The sequence below is a fragment of the Python bivittatus genome, unplaced genomic scaffold (genome assembly GCF_059951505.1).
Source record: "Python bivittatus isolate LINGU-HERP-01145 unplaced genomic scaffold, Pbiv_v1 ctg000610_np1212, whole genome shotgun sequence".
NCBI lineage: Eukaryota > Metazoa > Chordata > Lepidosauria > Squamata > Pythonidae > Python > Python bivittatus.
The window spans coordinates 34,688,000-34,713,055 of NW_028277088.1; the positions used below are offsets into that span (position 1 = coordinate 34,688,000).

General features: G+C 34.6%; 1 protein-coding gene and 1 long non-coding RNA gene across 8 annotated transcripts in view; one reads left to right on the forward strand and one right to left on the reverse strand.

Annotated features, from left to right (window-relative positions):
- TBC1D5 (TBC1 domain family member 5) overlaps positions 1 to 25,056 on the reverse strand; it is a 294,380-nt gene that overhangs the window by 50,869 nt on the left and 218,455 nt on the right. For all 7 annotated transcript variants that reach the window (XM_088150763.1, XM_088150764.1, XM_088150760.1 and 4 more), the window contains 3 exons: positions 15,867 to 16,009; positions 8,809 to 8,915; positions 2,539 to 2,624 (listed from right to left, as the gene is read on the reverse strand). In XM_088150763.1, the coding sequence (XP_088006889.1) occupies positions 2,539 to 2,624; positions 8,809 to 8,915; positions 15,867 to 16,009 (336 nt within the window). The remainder of the gene's footprint in view (positions 1 to 2,538; positions 2,625 to 8,808; positions 8,916 to 15,866; positions 16,010 to 25,056) is intronic.
- On the forward strand, positions 3 to 23,416 carry LOC148214595 (uncharacterized). Its single transcript, XR_015797885.1, has 3 exons — positions 3 to 907; positions 14,454 to 14,567; positions 23,166 to 23,416. It is a non-coding gene; the product is annotated as an uncharacterized LOC148214595 (long non-coding RNA).

Here is a 25,056-nt window from a genome sequence, read left to right on the forward strand (position 1 = left end):
AAAAAAAAAAGAAAAAAGAAAAAAAATATGTTGCTGCTATTCATGTTTACTTGACACTACAAAACTAACTAGAATATTTCAAAATGAATTTGTTGTATTTAATAGACACCCCGCCCCAAGAAAATATTACAGTAAATATAGAGAAGATAATAATGTAGCATTGTTCTACCTGAAACACTGGTTATTTCCAGGGAGGTAGATTTTTCATTTTCTGGAACCCTTGAAAGCCACAGTGAACTTTCTTCCACAGGAGCAGTTTTATTTACAGGAAAAAATAAACTTGTCTCTCTCAGGAATATCTTGTAAGCAAGATCTTGTAAGTAAGATCCCTGAAACTGGTGACCCCAGTGTTAAGAGCAGATGGCAGGTTTTGCCTTCTTCTCTATAACCAAAAAGCAGCAAAACTAAGAGTGAACACATTAGGTGACATTAGGGCTTTCATCATCTCTTGTTGTTGGCCATTAACATTCGACAGTATCTGGAAAGCCTCGTATTGCCCATCTCTGGTTTAAGCTGTAAAACAATCTCTCAGGTATTCTCCTAATAAGGAAGGATGTTAGGGGAAGGTATTCATGTTGCTTTATAAGCTGACTGTACATCACTACAATTAGAGGTAATTTGTTCATAATGACCCCGTTTCTCCTGAACAATAATTTTGGTGGTTCATTAACTTTTTTGTGTACATACTCTTAACTTGTAATGCCCTTGACATAAATAGCAACCTTCCTAAATTGCTGTTATAAATTAACAAGGCCCATGATATAGATACTTTAACAAATGAAGTTCTGTCTTTATGCTAGTTTTGAACGCTCTGATACATAAATGCAAGATGATTATGGCTATCAAGCAGGATCAAAATCTATTTCTTTACCATCATGGTGAAAAGATGAAAAGATATCAGAAAAAGGTACAATACTGGTTAAGAAATGGAAGTTGATTATCTTATGGTCATTAAGAAATATATTTAAAAGCAAGGTATTGTTTAAAAACATGAATGTCAAGGATATAGGAATGCAGTACCTGGAGAAAACAATTTTGTTAATCATAATAAGAATAATTGACCTTGGATATCAATGGGATATTTTTAAAACAAGCTGTGCAATGATTCAGCCTCTGCAGTGTGTGCAAATTAAATGTTTTGTTTTATAAAGTTGATTCAAGGACATCTCTTTTTGCATGCAACTACTGAAAAAGGCAAATTGCTATAAATACTGTGCATTTACTTTTTTTTTAATCTGCACAAATTCTTGCAGACTCATAGTAATGTAAATGTGATCCACATGAATAAAATATGTAACACTTAGTTGGTTTCTCTTTTATTTTTTACCCTCAATAATATGATTTTCTATTGAGTGGTATGCTCCAATTTTAGATGAGAAAGACCTATTTCAACAATAACTGAATACGGTTGCGATAATGTTGACTAATATTACAAAGTTTAAGCAAAGCAAGTCAAGTCAAGTTCATCTTTATTACCGCCAAAGGCCAACCTTATTAACTGTTAACAAATAAAATAAAATTTGTTACCTTTTAAAACCTATTAAGAATTAAGATACACTTCATTAACATGCATGAAATTATGGCAGCTTAAGTTGCTGTTATTTCCTCTCTGATGTTACAAGATAATACACAAAATTATATCAGCTTACCATGGCTTTATCCTTATCTAATAAAAGTGCAAAAGAATAAACAGACCTGAATGACATTGAAAATTCAACAAAATTGGAATAATATGATTAAACTATATATCTATAAAAATTATGAAATAAAAGCACATGGAAAACATTTTCAATTGCTCCTGATCCACAAGGGCAAAGGTACTCTTTATGTGAAATTTAAGTATATCTGCCCTGTAGACCTATTGATGGCAATTACAAAATTTTGCTTTCAAAATTTTGCTTTCCCTCTAGTTCAATGAGCCAGACTTTGATTCCTCTAGATAAGAAAGCAGTAACTTGCTGAAGATTTATATCCTCAAATCTTTGCCTCATAAACGTTGTGGTCATTCATAGGCCGAGGAAAGACGCAATCTAATAATGTGTGAAGTACTAGAACAACTGGGGGAAAAATCACCTTTATCCATATGACATCCAGTCTTAAAATTGTAGTGGCTAAGTATTTTCTTATAGACGAAATTCTGAGTATTAATACTAACATGCAATAACCCACATAGCTTGAGTCTCAAATAACTGAAAAAAAGTTTTCCATATTACTTTGAATGACCTTTAAAATTTGCCGTGGCAAACAGTTATAAAACTAAGAAATGAAGTGGCCTTCTTGGTACTTGAACTTTAGCTGTAGAACAGCCACTATCAGGTCTACCTGATTCTGGTTTAGAGGCAACATATGTATGATTGTAGACAGGGTCTTTCTTGTATTAACTCAGTTTTCTAAGACTTAATAATTTAATGTCATCACTGAATGATTAGCTACTTTTTTATTGTTATTGACATCTAATATACATAAAACATGTTTACAAATATGTATAGGAATTATTGACAAAGCACCTATGTAGGATAATATACAAAGCATGATTACCGAGTTTTATTCATTAAGTCAGCTCCACGTGCTTTGTAGTAATCCAAATTCTGTTGGAACTGGTGAGTTACAGGTCTGGGATTTCTCTAGAGAAAGAGAATTGTCAAAGTGTATCATTAAAACATTTTAAAATGAACAATGCATTTCCATCCAATAAAATTTAAGTTAAAAATACTTGCTGATTATTTTAATGTATACATTAAAAATCAGAAATAGAATTATTCAATCTCAACTTACATTTTATCTATCTTAACAAAATTTAACAAACCAAGCATAACCACTAGATGGTGCATTTAACCTTTTCTCCAGCTATCAAAACATTGATGACGAAACGTTAGGCATAAGTAAAAGTGCTACATATTTTACACAATATATATAGTTGTCTCATTTTTTTTCTTCAAAAAAAGCAATCAAATCATTTATAACGTTATATTAAACATTAGTTTACTATAACAGGACTTGAATAATGGTTACTTAAAATGCTAGTACATACATATACAATATGATGGTATCTGTATGAAACGTGTGCAATTAGTTCAATCCACCATTTTATTTGGGGAGGTTTTGGGGGGAGGGTAATAATACTTTAAGATCTATCTTGAAGATTACCATTATTGTAAATGTACCCACGATTGTTAACATTTAATCTACTTCTAAAAATAAACAGTTTCCATTAACAGATAACACAGAAATTTCAAAGGTCCCAATGACAAATTTTTAGGATAAAATGATGCAGAAGTATCTTCCGAAGCCTGCGTAACATTAAGGAATCAGTTGGAGGTTGGAAAAAGAATTGCTATTTTTACAACTGGTTCTTGCTGAGTGATGTCTAGGTCACAGCAACTTTGGAGGGACATATTGAGACCACTTTCAGGATCCCCTTTGATCATGGCCTAGATGCACCTTGATCTATCTTCTTTTCAATTGCTGACATAGGGATTGTGGTATTTCTATACAGGGCATTTCCCCCCTTTCAGTTAGACAAAATCCCTCACACAATGCTGGCTGAGCACTTTGATTTATTTTCATTTTCTAATACTAGGCTCTGACAGCAAAAAGGTAAGAGCTGCAGAGGTTAAAAGGGGACCAAAGGGGACCAAAGGGAACATCAGAGCTCTGATTTCCTACTCTGAAGTTTAACTTCATTCTCTGCTACCAAGGACAAGATTGTGACTTGCAAATTAAGTTAAAAAAGAACAAGCAATAGTACATGTAATGGGTGATATTAATCCACTGAAGTCATATTTGGAAAAATAATTGAGACAAATTAAATATTTTTACCCACTAAGTTATTTTATACATAGCAATATACTTAATAGAACTCTATTAATAATCTTTAGATATAAAGATGTCTCAAATGATTAAAATATTGTAGACATTTTGAAACAAGCATTTGTTATGGTAATAGAATATTATCCCTATATTATTAAGATTAAAAAAAATAACAATACTCCTAAACTTTCATATGTTTCTATATGAGGGCAATTTTTTCATTCATGTAGCTAGAATTCTATGTCTACTGTAGACTAGATGTAATAAAAAGTCCTCTGTTGCAGCTTTAATAATTATAAATGAATAACAACACAGTATTGTTTAAATTGGTTTAAAACCCAACTCACAATATTGTTTGAAACAAACTAACAAAAGAGAGTTGTATACATTTTGGGAAAATAGTTAATAAGATGTGGGGCTCCTCTTGCTAGTTTCTAACACTGTCCCTAGCAATACTGTGCTAAAAGTTGAGTGTCAGTGAAGTGTAGTGGTTACAGTCCACCCTGAGTCAGGGAAGCTCACTGGCAGATTTTAGGCCAGTTGCTGTTGTACTTCACAAGCTGCAGATAAATGATTGAGCCAGTTCAATTATTTGTTCTTCTGGAAATGGAGTTCCTTCTTACTGTTTTAACTGAGAAAAACCCTGCTTATTATTAATCCTTCTGAGAAATTAATCCACCACAGGAAATTTAAAATTTCAATTTAAGTTTATTATATAAGTCAGCCTTTGCAAATTTGGCACCATACAGATGTGTTGGACCACAAATCCTGTAATGTGAACCAGCACAACCAACTGCGAGGCTGAGTATTCTAAGACAATTTCAATCCAATTTTGTCCTTGTTGTCTATGCAAATCTTAGGCTGATGTAAAGAGAAGGCATGACAGTTACAAGCCCGAGAGCTTTTACAGGCATCTTGTAAATCATGAGGCAGAGATTAGCTATTTAGTGAGAAAGCAAGAAAGCTTTAAGGAGCTCAGGAAAAGTTGCTTGCCTTGTAATTATGCCTAGTGCTGCAAGCTGCTAGCTAGGAAGTTTTGGAGACAGCAGCACTGAGAATAGTTCAAGACTATCTGCAGCATGGTTCTTCCATGAAAGCCAATTCCAAATGGCAATGTGACTGAGGGTCCGGTAATAACTGCAGAGCATTAATTCACTGACTTTTCCTTTACCAAAAGTAAAGGAGCTACGGCTGGCAACACTAAAGGATGGATGAACCCCCTCTTTAAATTTTTTGAGATGGTCCCTCAAGGTGATCATTTCAGGTTCCAGAAGGGAACAGATCCAACCCAGTGGGATCCTGACCATAGGGCAGTCATAGTCAGTGGAATGGTAGCTGAGCAGTCTCTGTAATGGTAAGTGGGAATGACCGTGTGAGACAGGAAAAGAGACACAGTCAAGGGGACAGTCAGATAAAAGGTAACTTAGCTTGCAGCAGGAATGTGGGCAGGACAAGCAGCTCAGAAGGGATCTAGTTTCCCTAGTTTCTTGGGCTGTAAAGAGGATGTGATGGTGGTGGTGGTGGGGGGAGAAATGTACTTTCAGACTAGCAAGATTCTATTAATGTAACCTTACAATAAAGTAAAATTAGCTCATCTGCCCGTACTTCCTGTCTGGTCTACCTCACAAGGCTGACATCTATCTTGCAAATCCTTTCTGAGCTGCTTGCCCCTCCCACATTCCTGCTGCAGGCTAAGTTGCCTTTTATCTGACCGTTCCCTTGGCTGTGCCTCTTCTTCCTGTCTCCCAAGATCATTCCCACATACTATTACAGTCTCTTGCTTGCTAAACACTTAGCTGAAATCAGCTTATTTTGGGGTAAGCCTTGTACAACCTCCCCCTTCTTCCTCCGCTACCAGTATTTTCAGTAGAAATTGAAATGTGCCCTTTACAAGGGAAACTGAAACTTATCATTCAATCAAATAATTTGAAGCTCATGGGTTCAAAGCCACACAAGGTCCAACACTAGGTAGAAGATGGGAGCAGAGACAAGAAAGAAATCCAAGTGTGATGCCATGTCCAAAACCAAAAGGTCTGAGGCCCAGACCACCAGACTGGACAATGGTGGTTTCCCATTAATAGTTTATACAATCACAGGAGTTTGCTGAGTGTTGAAGAATGTCTTGTTCCTCTACAAAATTTAAGCCCATGATGTTCTTCCAAAATTGATCATGGCCATGGTATATATTCCCAGCCAATCTGGGATTTACAGCATCAAAGGCACTACTACTGGGCACTAGGTCTAGAGCTTGAGTTGTCATCCCTTCCCCAGTGGAGGAATCCATCTATACTGGGTGGGGCCCATTTCCTGAGATAGTGGGGCATGGCTCCTTGGCTGGACATGTGGAAGCAAAATGCCTCTAGCCCCTACAGAACAAGCAGAAGCCTACCTGCCTGCCAGAGGCTTTTTCCTCAGGATGGGACAAGGTCTGGCTCTGCCAATATTCATAGAAAGTTTGGAAAGAGGTGGAAAACATCAGAACATCACAAAGGTGGAATCTTTAACCTGGGTGATTCCTAGGGAAAACTTGATGGGACAATGTTCATGGTCCATCAATATATAAACAAAGATGGAACAAAGCTTGCAGCATATATGGGAGCTTTTGTTCCGAACCATTCATCCAGGATTTTGTCTTGCTATACCTTTCTGGAACTGGTCCATTAAATGGGCCTGAAATCTATTCCATGGGCCCTAAATGGATTTAAAAACAACTAAAGAGATGTAGACTTCCAAATCTTCTTTATGATAATATCATACACCATACTGTTTCACTTCAAGTTTACTTCAGCTACAGTCATATCACTGCTCAGAGATTTATTAAAGTTTGTTTTGGAATAAATACTTCAGACAAGCACTATGAGCATTCTGATCAAAGGTAGCTTAAAATTCTTTGCATATCTTCTGAAATGGAAATACTTTGTATTACTGTTGAGTTTTATATTAAGCCACAGTGATAAGGTTAGAACAATCATAGCCACATACAAAGATGAAATGATTCTGCTTCTGTTGCTGTGTTAGAATTTTATTTGCTATGGGGTAAAACAGATTTGCAAAATTCACAGTTAACTTAAAACAACCTTTTATTCATAGGCTTGACTGCCTTCAGGAAGAAAAGAACATCTGGTTATTTAAGGAACACAATATGTTCATTTTCTATTACTTTTGTTTCTAATTGATTTTTTTAAATTTTTCTTTATTTGAACAACTCAAGTTAGAACTGTTTTTAATCGCTTTATATTTTTGTAATTGCCATGTCTACGTATTTATTTTCCATGTTAAAGCATATGATATACCAAAAAACCTGGAAAAAACCACTCCACTTATTCATTTCTCACAAGGTACAATAATCATTCAAATCCTGTCAATTTTGTATCAATATAATTTTGAGAAACCTACTTTTATTCTGAAGAAGTGCAGCTCTACGGAATGCAGTATGTATATTCTGAATACATGTATTAAGTAAAAGAAAACTGGGAGTTTACCCTCCATAGCAAAATACACCCTCCATGTATTAAACTCATTGAGTGGATCAAAATTTCGGAAACTTTGGAGCAGTCCTAATAAAATTGCTGGGATTTAAATTAAACAGTAAATTAGGGCACATGGATTTCAAAGCATCTATTCCAAGTGCAATTAAATTTAAATCCAGCTTGTACAGGCTATCTTTGTTTTAAGAAACATTGATTTTGTTCTTCTAGTAGTTTGGTTTTGTAAGCAACAGTGCTTTGCAAATGTAGCAGCTCTGAAATGATGGACTTGTCATCTTGCATTTAGTAAAATGATAGTCAAGAGCAAATAAATTTTGGTCAAATCAGTCAAAATACATGCAAATATCTTTAGACTTATTGGCTGATTTGGCATCAGCAGACATTAATGGAAGTATACAATAGAGAGTTTAAAAAGGCCATTTGGACCCTGCTCAGTGCAGGAATTCAAAATTAAAGAATCCCAGACAGATAGATTGATAGTTGTCTAGCCTCTACTTGAACACATCCAATGAAGGATCTTATCATCTCTCTGCATAATTGTTGCCATTGTTAAAATGCACTCACTTCCCTCCACTCCAATATTCAATTAGAATCTGCCTTCCTGGAATTTAAATTTATTATTCTGTGTCCTGTACTCCAGGACAAGAGATGTCTTAACCTTATTCCATATGATTTCTTTTTAGGTGTTTGAAGAATACTATTGTATTCTTTTGCATATGCAGAAGTCTTTTCTCAAGATTTTAATCCCCTGATCATTCTTGCTGCCCTTCTTTGAACTAAATGTCATACACAGCTGTTGAGCATATTTAAAGACATTCTTGCAGAAAGCATTAGCTATCAATAGTAAGACTTCAGTTTCTAAAGATAGTTCTCTAGAAATATGATGACAATTATAAATTACTTTTAAAAAGTTAAGGATATTTGGTGCCCAAACTGTATTTCATTTCATATATCTGGATACAAACAATTATATTTTAAGTCATCTTATTGCAAACCTTAACATGTCTTTACGATGAATACATTTTTATGGCTCCAGTTAGAAAAAAACCCTGTTATTTGTCAAACAGACATGTATCATTCATAAAAAAAACCCTGTTATTTATCGAACACACAGGTATAACATTTTAAATATTATGTGTTTGGTTCAGATTATATCATACTTAAAACAGACTCAATGAAATGAATGACTTCCCAGTAATTTCAGTCAGTCAGTTCTAAGCATATATGAATCTGAAATCAATCCTTAGGATTCCAACCAACAATGGATTATATGACTGAAAAGTGAAATGGTTTATACAGGCACCAGATTTCTACCAAATGGCCCATATAATGCAGTCCCTTCTGACAGATTCTGAATTATTTTGTAGGACCATCCAAACTTTGAGATGTAAGGTCTTTTGATGGAACTTTTTGAATTGGGATGCTTTGTTCCAAACTCAACCCTCCCCTCCCCTGCCCCAGTTTCACTTGTTTAATACCATTTTGGATGTTCCAATTTAGCATAACTTACCTTTGGATCTCTGAGAAAAAGAGCTTTCAAGATTAATGAATGAACATCTCCAATAGGTGGATAATGCATCAGAAGGCCCAAGCAAGTCTGATAATTACTTGATATCACTAAAAGAACAGGAAATACTGCAATGAAATGGCTGATAGTTGCTTCATTATAAAGGAAGTAAAGAGGTAAGCGGACATTTCCTTATAAGGAAGGCAGAGGTGGAAAAAAAAGAAAACTCAGAAGAGAGAGATGCCAGGGCTAGGGGAAAACTAATAGGTAGAGAAAGGAAAAGGTGATAACTAGCATATTTATAATTACATTTGTTAGACATTGTGAAAAAATAAAATACTTCTCCTGTAAATAAGCATATTTGTAAATTCTGTATTTCTAAATAGAAACCACTTATATCCATATTATCTATTAATATACTTGTACAGTTAAATAAAGTATTTGGTCCATCAAATAAAAGGAAAGGCAGACTACATACATCATCCTCATGGTTATCAGAAGGAAGAGGAAGGGGAGGAGAATAATTGATAAGGGAAAGGATTATATCAGTATCAGAACTCTATCATTTTGCAGTAGTGGTGGTGAGATTTTAGAACTGTACTTATTCAGGCACAAAATAAATTTAAAAGTTATGATAATTCTGTTCAAATAAACCCAGTACCATCAAAATACAATTTACCCTTTTCCAATTATGAACAGTTTAACACAGAACAAGTAATTTTAATTAAACACATCCCCTGTGTTTAATGTGTTCTAGATGTGTCCTAAACACATCCAATGCTATCAACAAAACTAGGACTGAGCATGACTAATCTCTTGATTTCAATGTATTCTAAACTGGGATCAACTTAATATTATCATCAAATGCTGTAGAACTACTTTCTTTCAATACATTTAATTCCCAAACAATTGAAAATAAACCTGATTTCTTTCTATTAATAAAGAATATAGAGTTTCGTCCTGATCCCTCTTAAAATTAAGCTCTGTTAGATTTCTAATTCTAGGAGATAAGCTAAGTTACCATATGACTATCTTTATCTAACAGGGTAGAGAAAGTGAACTTAATTATAAGTGAAATTAAATACATATTTTCAGGTAGCTACATACTTACTTATTTACTATGTAAGCTACTTCTTTAATACAGCCTAAATCTTGACACTACATCTGCTGGAACTGTCTAAGCAGTTCCTGATAATTACTCTTAAATTATTTGCCCTACAGATCATCCCTATGTGGTATTGTTTTGTAAACATATTTTAGAACAACTTTAACTGTTTTTAAAAAATTCAGTTATATAAACAATATTCTTTTCATTAATTAAAAATTTTGGAGAGAAATCTTGGAGAACAAGGAAAAATCACTGCAACTGAATGAAAATCACACAAACATATTGGCTGTTTCACAGAATTGGACATTTAGGGAAATGATTCTGTTTCCCTCTCCTTTCATGTGAATCATCCTTTGGTGCCTTCCCATCTTTCCCTGAAGAAGTTTATGAGGAAAAGATGCAGGACAGGGCAAAATGAATAATTATAATTGGTAGTGGGAGGCACTTTATCATCTTCATTTCTGCTGCTGATCTGACAGCTTGTAATTTTATACATCTGCTTTCATTTGTAAAGCTTTCACTTCTCCTACTCGTTCTTTATCTGTTCTGTTTCTTTTTTCTTTTGTTTTTCTTGTTCATGTTTGGATACCTGCTTTTTTCTTCCTTTCTACTTGAAGTTAGTATAATGAATGGAATACAATGGGCTCAGTCAAGAGATCTTTCTGCTGAATATAATAAATGGACTATGCATTATATAGAACCAATCAAATGAAATGCAGCACACTATAAAGGCAGTTATGATAAGAAATCCTTCAACATTGTTTTATAAACAATGTTGAAAGTAGTTAGCATGTCCTTAATGGGTTTTGTGAAGTGGCGTTTGATTTATTTTCTTCAAACACTCCTTTTTAACACTAACTGAAACCAGATTTTATACTTTCTCAATTGTTTGTCTCTTGGAAATAAGACTAGGAGTGCTATGATTTTTAAAGATAATTTTGGTAAATGGATTGAATTCGATAATGATCAGAATATTGACAGTAAATTAGTTACAGGTGCTATAAAGCAATCAAGAAATCCTTGTATATAAATAATTATGAACAGTGGTGGGGGACTAAAAAAACTTTTTTTTTTTTTTTGGTTTTCAAATACGGCTACTGGAGAAGTGTTAGGGTTAATTAATGTCCATATCACTTAAAATGAAACGTTAAAGTCCATTAAGGACTGATGCAGGGATAAATCTCATAAAAAAATGAATAAATCCCATTGTGTTCATTTACGCTTTAGTAATTTAGTAAATGTGTTTAGATTTGCAGTCTTAATACTGAAATGCATTCAAAATCAACATAGATGAACATCATAACCTAATGAATATAACAATAAAAATTTAAACACTGATTTGAATAAGTTTCAAAATGTTACTATATGGTATAGTCCTAATAATCTTATGAGTTGGGGATGATATAGATAAATGTATTTAGTCAGAAGTAATTTCAACTATATTTAGTGGGATTTAACCTCAGATGAGCATGTTTAAAAAAATCCTTGTATCTCAGATCAAAATTCCATAACAAAGAAAGCAAAAGTTCTGCAAAATGTCACACAACTTAGAGGAAAGACACACGAAAACACACAGAATGGCAAAGATAATTACTTATTGCATCTTAAATTCTCAATAAGATAAAAAATCAAGATGTTTATGGAATTTCTATCCAATTTATAAAGTAGATTCTAAATTATAGCACATGAATCGGTATTAAATTTGTTTGCAAGCAGTTGCAAAAATGTTAAACTTCTAGTACAAGCCAAATTTAAAAAGGACAGTCATTATTAGTGATTTTTAAAAGCTTATACAGTAATGCAACACAAGTGCCAACATCCATTCTCACTGTTTTCCACAGAGAAAATTATGTAAGTTTCTTTATGTGGTATTACTTCCTCAATCCTGAAGCCTAATAGCAAGGATTAATACGTCTGATCCTGTTTCTTAATAATTCTTTGCTTGATAGTGCTTACTTGGTCTCTGATGCAACAATATGTTGATTGTCATACTGGGGCAGAAGAATGGAGATTTATACAAGTTGTCTTGTCATATGTGTGGTGCAATACCAAAATGGTGAAAATGAACAGAATTACAGTTGCTTTTCTGTGAACTGAAGCAGGCTAGGTTATTTGTAACTTCTTCTGTGCTTTTGCTTATATGGAGTCTGGCTTAGCTTTTGGGGGGAGAGACAATTTTCCTTTCCAGCAGACACGCTTAAAGCATGTGTTTTAAATCAGGTCTTCCTGCTCAGAACTTCGGCAACTGCAGTAGTGGCGTGGCCTAAGATATTACTTTGTTTCCACCATGCTTGAATCAGCAATATGGGAAATATACTGCAAGTAAGAGCCTAGTATTTCCACAGAGCTGTTAATTAAATTGGTGATGGTGGCGCAGGTAAAGTCCAACTGCCAAAAAAGCTTAGTGAGAGAGAATGAAAATGCCCCTAGTTTTTCCCAATGCAAGCAAGCCATGCACGCAGTTATATTTTTTAAAAAACAAGTAACAGCTTTTTATTTACTTTAGACACCAAATTCATTTGTTTAGTTGGTTTGGTCATTGCAAAGAATGTTTTGGTTTTTTAGGAGGGGGTTGTTATGAAATGTTTACTTCTGTTAGAACTACTGTTTAACGGGAACAACTGCAAATACAAATCAACTTCTCATAACAGAATGAAACACGAGATACAATCTATACTGTGAAGACTAAGTAAGCAGAGAAGAAACTGTTCTTTCATCAGTGCCTGAAAACAAAACAAATAGAAGACTGCCAGATGTTAAGCATTCCTCGGCATTAAAAAATACTGGTAATATTAAACATGCAAAGAGAGTTTCCGCTGAGTTGATTATGGCGTCTAGAAATTTCTCTCCCTAGAGCATACTAACCTGTAGTCTGTCTTTTTTTTTAAATGGTAATTTTTCCTTACAAGTGTAAGATGAAAACATGTATAACTTTATACATTATACTTTGCAGTATTACTATTATTATTATTATATATAATATTGGCAGACTCTAAGATGGCTCACAGAATAAAAAGACTGTAACCACCCTAGGCTGAAACCTGGAGAAGAGCTACTAGCTCATTTTTCAAGCCAGAAGGAGAAAACCTTCATAAATTCAAATTGGTAGATGCTTTGTATGATGTAATATTGGAATAAAAATAAATGATGAATTAAGAGAGTAATTCCATTTATTTTTGAAAGATACAGGAAAACATCCAAAAACATTTTTTTTTAAAAAAAATTATTTTTTTCAAATAACTATTTCAACTGATTTGAACAATAATGCTACTTTTGGGGAAAAGAACATTTCCATCCTGAGTGTACCGTCACCTTTTCAAAATGTTCATAATATCATGACCAAAATTAGTGATAGCAATGGGTAATAAATCAAGGCCAACGTTGCATTCCAAATTGATTATCTAAGATGCTAACAATACCTGGGGTTTAAATTGAAGGAGAAAATGATTTGTTTTCTGAACGAGATTTGGTGAATAACAGATCTGTGGGCCTAACAGGCCTTAAAATAAGTAGAGCTTAGATAAGCCTAGCCATTTTGGCACTGGCACTATTTTCTAAATAAATTCATAAGGGGGAAAATTCAAATGTTCTGTGGTTGGGCAACTGCTATCTTTCTGATATTTTTCTTGTAAAACCAAAGCATTTTCCATATATAGACATATGATGGCACCATAAATCACAAGAGGTATTATGAGTTCTTTCAGGAATACAGATGGACAGGTTTTTTTTTCTCAGAATACCAAGCATTAAGGTCACTCAGTACAAAGAATACAACACCCCTCTGTTAATGTCAGGTATGCCAGTCCATGTTTGTTCAAAATGTTGAATTTTGAGGAAAATGTTTCATAGTCCAAGTAAATATATAATCAGAGATCAGATGATGCTTGCCATGGATAGATAAACAACTAGTTGTGGATTTAATGGATTTGGGTGGTCTCGTGATTTATTTCTATGATTAAACACTATGAGAAACTTCTGTTTTTTTGTTGTATGTAACTTACAGCCTTGGGATGTAAATATAATCATGCTTTGGTAAAACTTTCTTTACTTTTTATCTAGTCTATTTGCATTGCTGAAAGTACGTAGGGGCATTTCATAAAAACATCATTTGCAATGCACACTCCAATTTTAACATTAAAAAGAGTCATACTAAAAGAAGACTTAAAATACTTGCAGATTCTGATGCTCCACATTCAGGAGTCTCACTTATGCTTGTTTACAAGTTAGCCTACATGTCAGTCACACTTTCCTATGTTTTTTCAACTCTAATTTCCTACTTCAGAAGGTTTGAAGAATGCTACTGCAGAATATAGTGTGTGACACCTAGCTGCATGTTGCTTTTCCTCTGTCAATTTAGAGTATAACAGCATTAGGAAACTTGGGGCCTGTGAAATATTGTTAACTCTATTTTCCAGCAATCCCAGCTAGCGTGGAAATTGATAAAGATTCTGGTTTAGGAAAATGTGGAGGGGTGCAAATTCTCCACTTCTGAATTAGAAAGAATGAGAGGCTCATAACAGAGGTGCCTTTTCTGTTGCAGTGCCTGCCCTTTGGAATGATGTCTTCTATGAAATTTGGTTGACCCCAACCCCGTCAGTCTTTAGGAAAGCTCTAAAAACTTGGTTTTACCCTGAACTCTGGGCCAGGATGACAGGTGAGATGTCTGGTGGGGCCCAAATGTATATTGTTGCTATGTTGATTTTGGCTTTGTTCTTCTTAATGTTGTTGGTTTTAAATGTAGTGTTGCTTTCCTCTGTTTATATTAATGTATACCACCTGTGGATGCATAGCTGGCAAGTACTTATTTTATTATAATCTGAGGTAAAAGGCAAATCTTCAATCATGCATTTATGACTAATGAAGACTGATTTTTTCAAACAAGTTAGCTGTGTTTAAAATGCCTTATGTGAATCCTTCAGAATGTATAAAACCAAGCAAATCTATAGACAGATGTTGTATGAGCATTAATTCAACATGCTATAGAAAACAAGCTAACCAAAGAAAAGATCTAACTTGGGCTGGGGATACAGGCAGGCCAACCCAACCCACCCCGTTTTTAGATGACATCAAAATGTACTTTTGGAGCCAACCTCACATTTTCTGAGCATTGAGAATAAAACATTTGAGGCAACAGAGTATTTCAAAAACTCAAATGTGAATAATTGTTTTCATGATTTGGCTCTAAAAAGGTGTACAGGTGTGCGGGAGACTTGGGTGACTCCTTTAGGTCAACTAAAGAACACAATTTTTTTTACAGATGTATCAACTAAAAGGTGTTACATATTTTTACATTTAGAATGTTAGTAGATTCTACTAACTGGGAAGACCCAGTTACTAATAATAATTATTTACTTCATTTATCTTGTTGTGCTTTCAAGGCCTATTCATCAAACAATTGAGATAATTTTGCAGTTACATTACAAATGTCTTTTATTTACTTCTAAGCTGCCCAAGACCCCTATGCTTTATTTGCTTAAGAAAGATGTTTAACTTCAAATTTCATATAACAGATTATGTATTTATCTAAAAATCAGAGTTTCCTCTAAAAATTCTCAAATTATAATAAACATTCTGAATTAATTGGTATACATAAATGACATATTAAATGATTAATAAAAAGAGAAAGGGAGAGAAAGAAAGTATAAAATACTTCAATAATGAAATACTGAGTTTTACTCAGTTTGTAACATCTGACAGAAGGTGGCGATCTATACTTATTTTGGAAAGTACTTAATGTAATTCTACTTATAATTCTGTATATGAAAAGAAGCATAGTAGGAATATGGGCATTAACATGATTTTTACTATTAATGTAATTGCTTTCATATGCTAAGAATTAGATACCATCTATTTCTAGAAAAAAACCACAACAACTATATTTCAAGCAGAAAAATATTGCATATTGTACAAAAGTAAGCTATATGTATTACTTAAATATGATAAGAATACTCACAGGCATCTCTAATATATAGCAGCATGGCTAAGAAAATGTAGTCAACTAAATCAAGAGTGATGCTGTCAGCAAATAAAGCATCCCAGACAACAAGAAGGTCCTGTAGGAGAAATTCTCGCCCAAATAGAAGCCTTATCCATCGCCTAGAAAGAAATTGCAAGGAACACATCAAAAACTGCACATCACAGATGAGGATTAATAATTAACAGAGAAGTCCAAGACACAATAATTTATTACATACCTAGATGGTACTTAACTGGATTCACATATGATTGCAGTTGGAGATACATTAAGTGATTCAGTTTTGAAATTTCTGTACAAAAGTAGTGCTAAGACTGGATTTGACCCCCCTGTATGTCAACCTATACATGGTTTAGAAAATACAACTTCCATATTAACCTGATTGTATAAGGAAATGTATTAAGGTCTCTAAGAGCACTACTTTTGAAAAGTTGTTAAATTGATAGGTTGTATTAGCAAAACTTCGTACCATCTTAAATTCCTGATGAACTGAGTTAGAAAAATGTGTTACAGAACTGATCAAATGTTTATGGAGTATGCTTTCTGTCTGCTTTAAAAGGTCTTAGATAACTGAACCAAATTCTTTGTTTCAATATGACATTAAACCAGTTAGTAAGTTAGTAAGTAGACACTTAGATTATAAAGTTATAACTACTGCAGGTACAATACAGAGGTTTCAATTTCGTTTTATGTTAATAGATGATGCAATTAAAATTCAGAAATATAATAAAATTCTTCATATAATTTAAGTAACAATACAATACAATACAGTATATCTTCTGCATGCTACAAATTGGAACTTCTAAAACTTGAAGATGTGGAGGAAACACAAGAGGAGCAAGGGGAGAGGAATATACTGTGTCATAATAGGATTAGACTTTTTTCAAAAGTAGAAATCCCCTTTTCTTTATCATTTTATTATGCAGTATTGATAGATAAAAATTTATTGTGCTTATACCTAATACAGTTGGTTTGGCTTCTTTTTGTTTTGTTTTTAATTTCTCTTGGGAATATTAAGCATTGGAACCAAGAGCTATTGTTTTCACAGAGGTAGAAGGTTAAAGGACCTCTGCTTTTGAAACCATAAGGATCTCTGCCTTGCAGACTTGATGGGTGTGTGCCATTCACACAATTGAAAATTGTTGTATTCTAACTGCTATCTGTTCCTTTTCAGCAACATTGCAGTGTCCATAAACCAAGGACCCCTATCATCTCTAAACGGCTTGACTACAGCATGCTTTCCCTTCCTAAAGAACAAAAGGATGTTTTAAAGAATTAAGTTTTGAGTTGGAATGTTTTTATACTAATTAACACACTTTTATTGCTCTTTCCAATATGTAGAGACAATCTAAGTTTCACTTAATGATACCATTGGACAAGAGGAGTCCCTTTCTTTTGAATGGTTGTCTATAATTTAATTATAGTTCTGTCCTGTTAATTCTAGCCTCACATCTGCTACACCTGCAGACTGCAATGCTCAAGACGGTGCACCCTTTTATCATATTTCGTAACACAATAATTCGTATTTACCACACCAACATAGCAATTGTAAATCAACCAAAAATACTGAAGGACTTTTTTTAAAACAGTAAGAGTTACTACTATCTCCTTGCTAAAATGCACAGTCCTGTATTTTACAGATGATTTCTATGTAATTAAACCATAATCTCAAAACAATCCATAATTACTACCCACAGACAGTAGTTTAATAATGACTTGCAAGAGAGAGAATTTAATGTTCTGGAATGACTTTAAAAAACATCAAATTTAAACTTTCAAAAGAAATTATTTTTATTAAGGATTACTGGGAATAATCTCTTCTATGAATACAGTTACAAATCAGGGGTAACTGGATCAATGGTTTGGCATAAATAAAACACCAAAAGTGCTGTTAATAATTTCAAAAATATTATCAAACCATGATTTGAGTACCATTGTAGCATCTGGTGTTTAAATTTTTAGAAGAGAAACAAAATGAAAAATGATAGAAATATATAGTATTATACAAAACAGTTCAAGAAAATGAGATCAAACCACTTAAAATTTGTTCCCGTTGAAAGGGGACTAACACTGATAAAGGACACATATCAACAATCTATTATTGCAAGTCAAGTATAGATTTGTCCTCCCAATATTATATAATAAATCATTTGGCCATTTCCATGTATGAAGCATTAAGAATTTCTGATATACAATAAACTTCATATATTGGAATATTGCCCTAAATAGTATCTGCATTTTTGACAAGCAGGCATAATTGGAAAACAAAATGAATACTCCTCTATATATGTAGATCAAAATGTTGAAATAGTATGACAAACCCAAGCCATATTAATGACTGCTACAACTCCTAACCCTAAACTGCCTCTCCAACAAGACTATATCCCACCCTTGTTTAAAAAATTAGGCTCAAATATTCTTGTAAAATTTCTTACTTCATAGAGCAAATGGAAGAATTCTGGAGTAAATGGCTCTTTAAATAGTGTTTTCCAAAATATCAAGTTAAGTCAAGCCAGCTTTATTATAGTCAACGGCTAACTATGTTAACTGCTTAAAAAAATCAATAAAATCCCTTACTACTAATTAATACACTATTAAAAATCTTAAGATACCCTCCATTAACATGCACTCAACTACTCTGTGTAGTTATCATGTTTCTCAAAGGTTGCAAGCTATTATACTTTTTTTTTCGTACACTGTAGGTACTGTATTCATCCTTATCTGACAAAAGTACAAAAAATAAAAGAGATTCAAACACCTTGGAAATTTTGACAGAATTGGAATAATGTACTTATACAGGTAGTCCCCGGGTTAAAAACGCCCGGTTTATGGATGACCTATTGTTCAGAACGGAGCCTACTGCAGCAAAATTTGAGTTAAATACACAATGGTTCGAGTTAAATACACAATACTACTTATACAGTATTATACAATAATATTGTTCCGGCTTACATACAAATTCGACTTAAGGACAGACCTTGGGAATGGAACTTGTTCTTAAACTGGGGACTACCTGTACTGCTGTTTCTGTTAAAAATTACAATATAAAAGCATATGAATAACATATTCCCCCATTGCACGTTTTTTCTCATTACTTTCTCTATAAAATATACCTCAATCAACCTATCTAACGGAAAGGAAAGGAAAGGAAAGGAAAGGAAAGGAAAGGAAAGGAAAGGAAAGGAAAGGAAAGGAAAGGAAAGGAAAGGAAAGGAAAGGGCCCTCATATTCAAAATGGCATCTGGAAAATTATTTCCGCCTTCGTTTGGTTTTCTTCCATTATCCTCCTTTAGAAGACTTAAAAATAATAGGTTGGTTACTCTTACTGTTGCTGTTAAGAGAAGCAGGGTAAATACAATGAAACAGGGTAAGAATAATTTGCTGCTTTATCACCTATTGTTAGTGTTCTGGAATCTCTCTTGGTTTCACCATTGCTATTCAAGAATGCTGCAAGATGTGTTGAAGGAAGAATGCATCAATTCAGACAGGTATACACATGTATTTATAATTTTAATAGAGAATATAACATGACAATGGCAGAGATGCTGCCTTAGATCTAATATATACCAATATGAATTTTGCATAAGGGGTACTCATGTTTAGACTACATGACTACATCTCTCCTTCAGACTTCCAACTGAACACATTATTGTCAAAGAGAAAAAAGGATGGAACTAGCATGCACACACCATTCTCTATTCAGAGTGAAGCCCCATATGCATTAAGTTGAATGCCTGAAAAAGGAATCTAATATGATTAAAAAAACACAGAACTAGTAGAGACTAGTAGAGACTAGATAAAGTGGCAAGAAAAGAAAAAATGATGCTACCCAATTGTTTACATGAACGTCTCTATTTTCTCCCATGTAAGTGATTCTTATTCACTGCAGTGAAGAAAAGTAATGTAGTGGGGAAAGCTGTTCATGAGCTGTTTAATGCCAAAACCAATTGGCAAAAGTTCTATGGGTAAAATAATGTTCTTTCTCTTCTTTCTATAGGAAATTTAATTGATGAAGGAAAGGACATACTATGTTTCCAGAGTTTCCTCCCAGATTAGCCAAGAATAGATATGAAAGAATAGAGGCAAATATTTGATTAAAATACTAACTCCAATATTCTTATGAAGGCACCCTTTTCCAGCTTAATGCTCTGCTAATGGGTTGGAATTAAAAGTACCAATTGCACCCTCCCATGCTGTTTAGGAATACTGAAATTTGTACTTCCAGATTAGCTGGAGAGCACCAGGTTGGGGAGCACTGCTTTGCTACAATGGAACATCTGATAAGTTTCAATCAAAGCCTGCTTTCAATTTAGTAGCTCAGGCCACTTTTCATGAAGCTTATAGAACATTTCAAAGTACTTTGTTCTGGAAATTCTTGATCAAGGAAAAGCAACTTTTCAGAAAGCAGAAACAGGATGGATTTATGTCATCACAGTATTTCATGTTATGCCTAAATTAAGTTCTGAAACTAAATTAAGCTGCCCTTCAAAGGCCATAGACAGCAGTCCATTTCTATCCATTAGTTTGGCTAATGCCTTCATACATTCATGAAGAAAGTCATTATCATCAATCTTCCAGTTATACCAACCAGCTGAATAACTATTTATGCATGTACCCAGGAAATACTGGGTGGCTTCTCATTGCCTATACAATTCTAGAAAGAGCCAGTAAACAACTAGCCCCATTCAAAACGTATGAAGATGATGATTTAAGTACTCGCCTAAGCAAAAAGTGCTAAATTGATGCTTTATTTACATCTCTAGTTCAGATGTAGCATATAATTTTGGCATTCTTGAGCTCTTACAGTACTAAAACTGTACTGCTATGTTGCACTTGGCAGTGTTAAAAATATGTTCCATGTATGCTTTTTAAATGCAATTTAGCAATTAAACTTTAAAACAAATCTGTATATATATATTCACCACACTTTAATATATGGTTTATTAATTTTACTACACATTTTTTGGCATACAGTTCTTATATTTGCTGCCTGTTAAAGAATGATTGGATAACAAAGTACTTCAGAGTCAAGTCCCATAGATTTCAATTAGGATTACTCCAGGGCAGGCATATATAGGATTGCAGTCATATTCTATTTTACATATGACTTAAAACACATGACGTTTTCTAAAGTAAACTGCCTACAGCTAGCAGAGATGCACGGTGGGAATTTAGCCACTTTGGGCGGAAGACAATGGACTCATTTAATTATCCACATATTCCTGTAGAAACCCTGTTGGTAATAAAAGACTCAGATGAAAAAACAGTGAATTCATTAATTAACTACCATATTTGCTGAAAAATGTGCACTAAATAATGCAGCATAGAAATAGTGGTTCTTCTAGATGCTTGTCTGCAGAATATGCATGTGTGTGCGAGAGAGACAGAGAGAAAAAAGCAATGCCTATGCAGCTTCTAATTATTCCAATTATCATGGCACACTATGAAAACTTGATTAATAACACTGAAGATATTGTTGTGGCAATTAGCCATATGGTTGTGGGACTTTATTCTGTCACGATTTAGCCATTAGCATCTACTTATGTTTGTCAGAACAGTGCATCCGTGACAAGTTGAAGTTCCGCTCACCTTGTCGATTCCCCCGTGAGCCACACTAGAGAACTGTTTATTCCTGGGAGCCCTTTGCCAGAGTAAATTTTTCATGTGGCATCCGGTCTGACTGGGGACAAATGTCAAGTAGCTAATGCAGCAACCGATCAAGCCCTGCTCTCTATGCAAAGATACTTGGTAAATTGCTTGTCAAAACAGACTTATTTCAAAAAAGATTTGACCAAGGAAATTAATGTCAAGTGACTTGTACTGAATGTTTTGAGTGTTAGTAATTCAAACAATATGCACCTTCCATTATTTAGACATGTTCTATCATGATTTGTACAACTGCATGCGTTACAGTTACATGTGAAATGTATACTTTACAAGCCCTGGGATTGTGGGTTATTATCACTGTCAGTTTGGGTCCAGCACAATTTTGAAGATGTAATCCTTTTTTAATGGGAGTCAATTACATCTATCTCCCCCCCCCCCGTGTGTGTGTGTGAGAGAGAGAGAGGGGGAGAGAGAGAGAGAGAGAGAGAGAGAGAGAGAGAGAGAGAGAGAGAGAAGAGAAGAGAATGTCTCTTCCAATTGGTTGGACTGACAGCTGACCTACATGAACATTAGATAACTCAGAGAAGTATTTTATATTGCTACACTATAAAAATCCCACTGGGACAAAAATCTCAGAAGGGTCATACAAGTAAGTTTTTGAAGAAAGCATGGGAAAATATGGCTTATAAAGGGATTGTTTCTTTGTTGGAAACTTAGGAATGCAAATGGTTTACTATAGACATTTTAGATAACCTGTATCTAACTTTCTGTAGCAAGTAACAGAAGAACTGTCTTATTATATTGGTTGGGAAAAATTCGAAATTAGAAGCAATGTTTTCATTTTATTATTTTGCATTTACATCCCATGCTTCCTCTTATGATAACATACGTCACAGCAAGCTCTATGTTCAAGCAGGTACCTGAATCTGGATCTCCAACGACCCAGTCTAGCACCTTAACCATTGCATCATACTGGTTCTCTTTAATCAACTTCAATGGTTTCTATGTATGCATATGTGTATTCACCTATTTTAGTGTAGTTCTGTACCACCATACTCCACAAGGAATGTAGAAGCTTAGGGCAACCTACACAGAGCCCACAACACAGATATTATACATGAACAGCAGTTCTTATCCATTAAAATGAGGGCTGTTACATCTTGTACAATTACAGCTTTCAAGTAGTATTCAAAGGCAGTCCCATACAGAACATATTGCAGTAATCTAGCCTGGAAGTAACAAGGGCATGGGAAACTGTTGCCAGGGTAATAATTGTGGTCCAGGAAGGGTTGTAACTGGCAGACTAACCAAACCTGAGCAAAGGCCCCCTTAGATACAGGCTCCGATATTGCCTATTTAGCATTAGCCATGAATCTATACATAACCAAGTCATGGTTCTGCTCATTCAGGAGAAATGCTACCCCATCTAGAATCAGGACAGGAGTGATGACAAACATTTCTGGAAAAACAGCAACTCAGTCTCGTTGGAATTCATCTTCAACCTGTTTTTCTTACAGCTTCCCATTGGCAGTTGGGCTATCTCAGTGGCTTTATATAAATGTTGAATAGCTTGGGAGAGAAAGAAGGATCCTGCAGTGGCATATTGGGTACACCTCTCCCCCCTCCCACCAACCATAACTGCTTACTTACGATTATTCTCAATCTTTGCAGGAAGCCCCAAAAGAAACTGTAATCAATGGAAGTGAATGCATTGATAGATCTAAAAGCATGAAGATACTCTCTCCATCCAAGACCTGATGCAGGTCATCCAACAGTGGAACCAATGTGGTTTCTGTCCCATACCCAGGTCCCAGTCCCAGACTGAAAAGGATGCAGAAAATTAGTTTGGGCAGAGTTACACTGCCTCTCTTTCTTACGCTTCCCTCTCTATTGGACTGAGATGTCTTTTTTTCAACAGTTCTGTTTTCTCATCCATGTTCCAGGTCCTGCTATACATTTCATCACAAATATTTAATAAAACTATCTTCTAATTAAGTCAATTAAAATTACTATATGTTGACAATCTTTGGGCTTTGCTTGTAGCCCTGGGTTTGGGCTATACACACCTTCAGTAAGTGAGGGTAAATACAGATAGTCCAGGCATAATGACAGTTTAATGAAGGTCCAGAGTTACAATGGCCTTGGGAAAAGTGCTTTCTGACCCCTATGGTCACGTGATCGTGATTCACGACCTTTTTTACGATGGTTGTTAAGTGAATCACTGTGGTCATTAAGTGAATCACTTGGTTGTTAAGTGAATTCTGATAAAAAAGTCCGTTGGGGAAGCTGGATTTGCTTAACAACCATATGATTCATTTAACAACTATGTGATTTGCTTAATGACCATGGTGATTTGCTTAATGAACATTGTAAAAAAGGTAATAAAATCAGCTCCAATTCGCTTAATGACCAAACTGCTTAGTGACCTAAATTCCGGTCCCTTTTGTGGTTGGACAGTGAGGACTACCTGTACAAAATATTCACTAGGATATTTTAGTAATATAGATACCTATCTAATCTGGTTTTCTTAGTAGTTCCCTAGATCATGATTGTAAGGAGAAGACCATATTCTCTCTGATGAATTGAGATGTCAAGATATGGTAAAAACTGATTCAGAGAGGATTTTCAGCACCTGGTAGCTCATAGGTTTTACTGCAGGAAAAGCAGCCTAAAGAACTATTCAGTATGCATCTCATGGTAATTTGTTAGATTTATATCCCACCTCTTCTTTTAAGAGCTTAAACTGACATACATGATGTTCCCTTTTGCCATTTCCTGCCACCACAACCACCCTCTGAAGCAGACTGGGCCAAAAGAGAATGGCTGGTCCAAAATCACTCAGTGAGCTGAGGGTGGACTTGAACCTAGGGTTCCCTAGGTTTTAAGGTGCAACATCTTAATCTAGCTCTAGCTGAAATGTGCTGACCTTTCCCAAATGGCAGCCAAAGGGTTAAATCAGAACCACTTTGCACAGAGGAAGGATAGAGAAGACACCAATCCCATGAAGAAGAATGCAGCACTTAAAACTGTTAATCACAGTTCTTTAAATCTGTACAGTATTTATATTCTCAGCACTGAAGTATTTTAACTTGACATGACCTTGGTATTTCAAAAAGTAGTACTAAAAAAATACATTTAAAAAAATGGGATAATGATAGCAGCATAGTGCCTATGCTCTATTTGGAGATCTTGTATAGAACAGTAGTTAAGTAAAGATGTATGGCTGTAAGTATTTTTGCATTTGGTATGATAGTATCCTGCCTATGTTTCTAGGTTTTCTTTAAATGTACCTCTAGTGTTAAATATCCACTGGTCACTTAAGGAGACCATAACTTAGTCAGAATTTTGTAATCTGTTTCGATCTCAGACACTTCCAGTCTGCTGCATATTACAATTCTTTTCCAGTATGTTTGAAAGCATCACGAGTATTGAAAAATGTCGTTCCAAAAGACCCAGATACATATTTAAATGCCCCCATTAGCTTTTAAATAAATAAATTTTAAAAAGAGGGTAAAATATTCTGGTGGAATGAACAGATATAGCCAATATGTACTGTAGCATA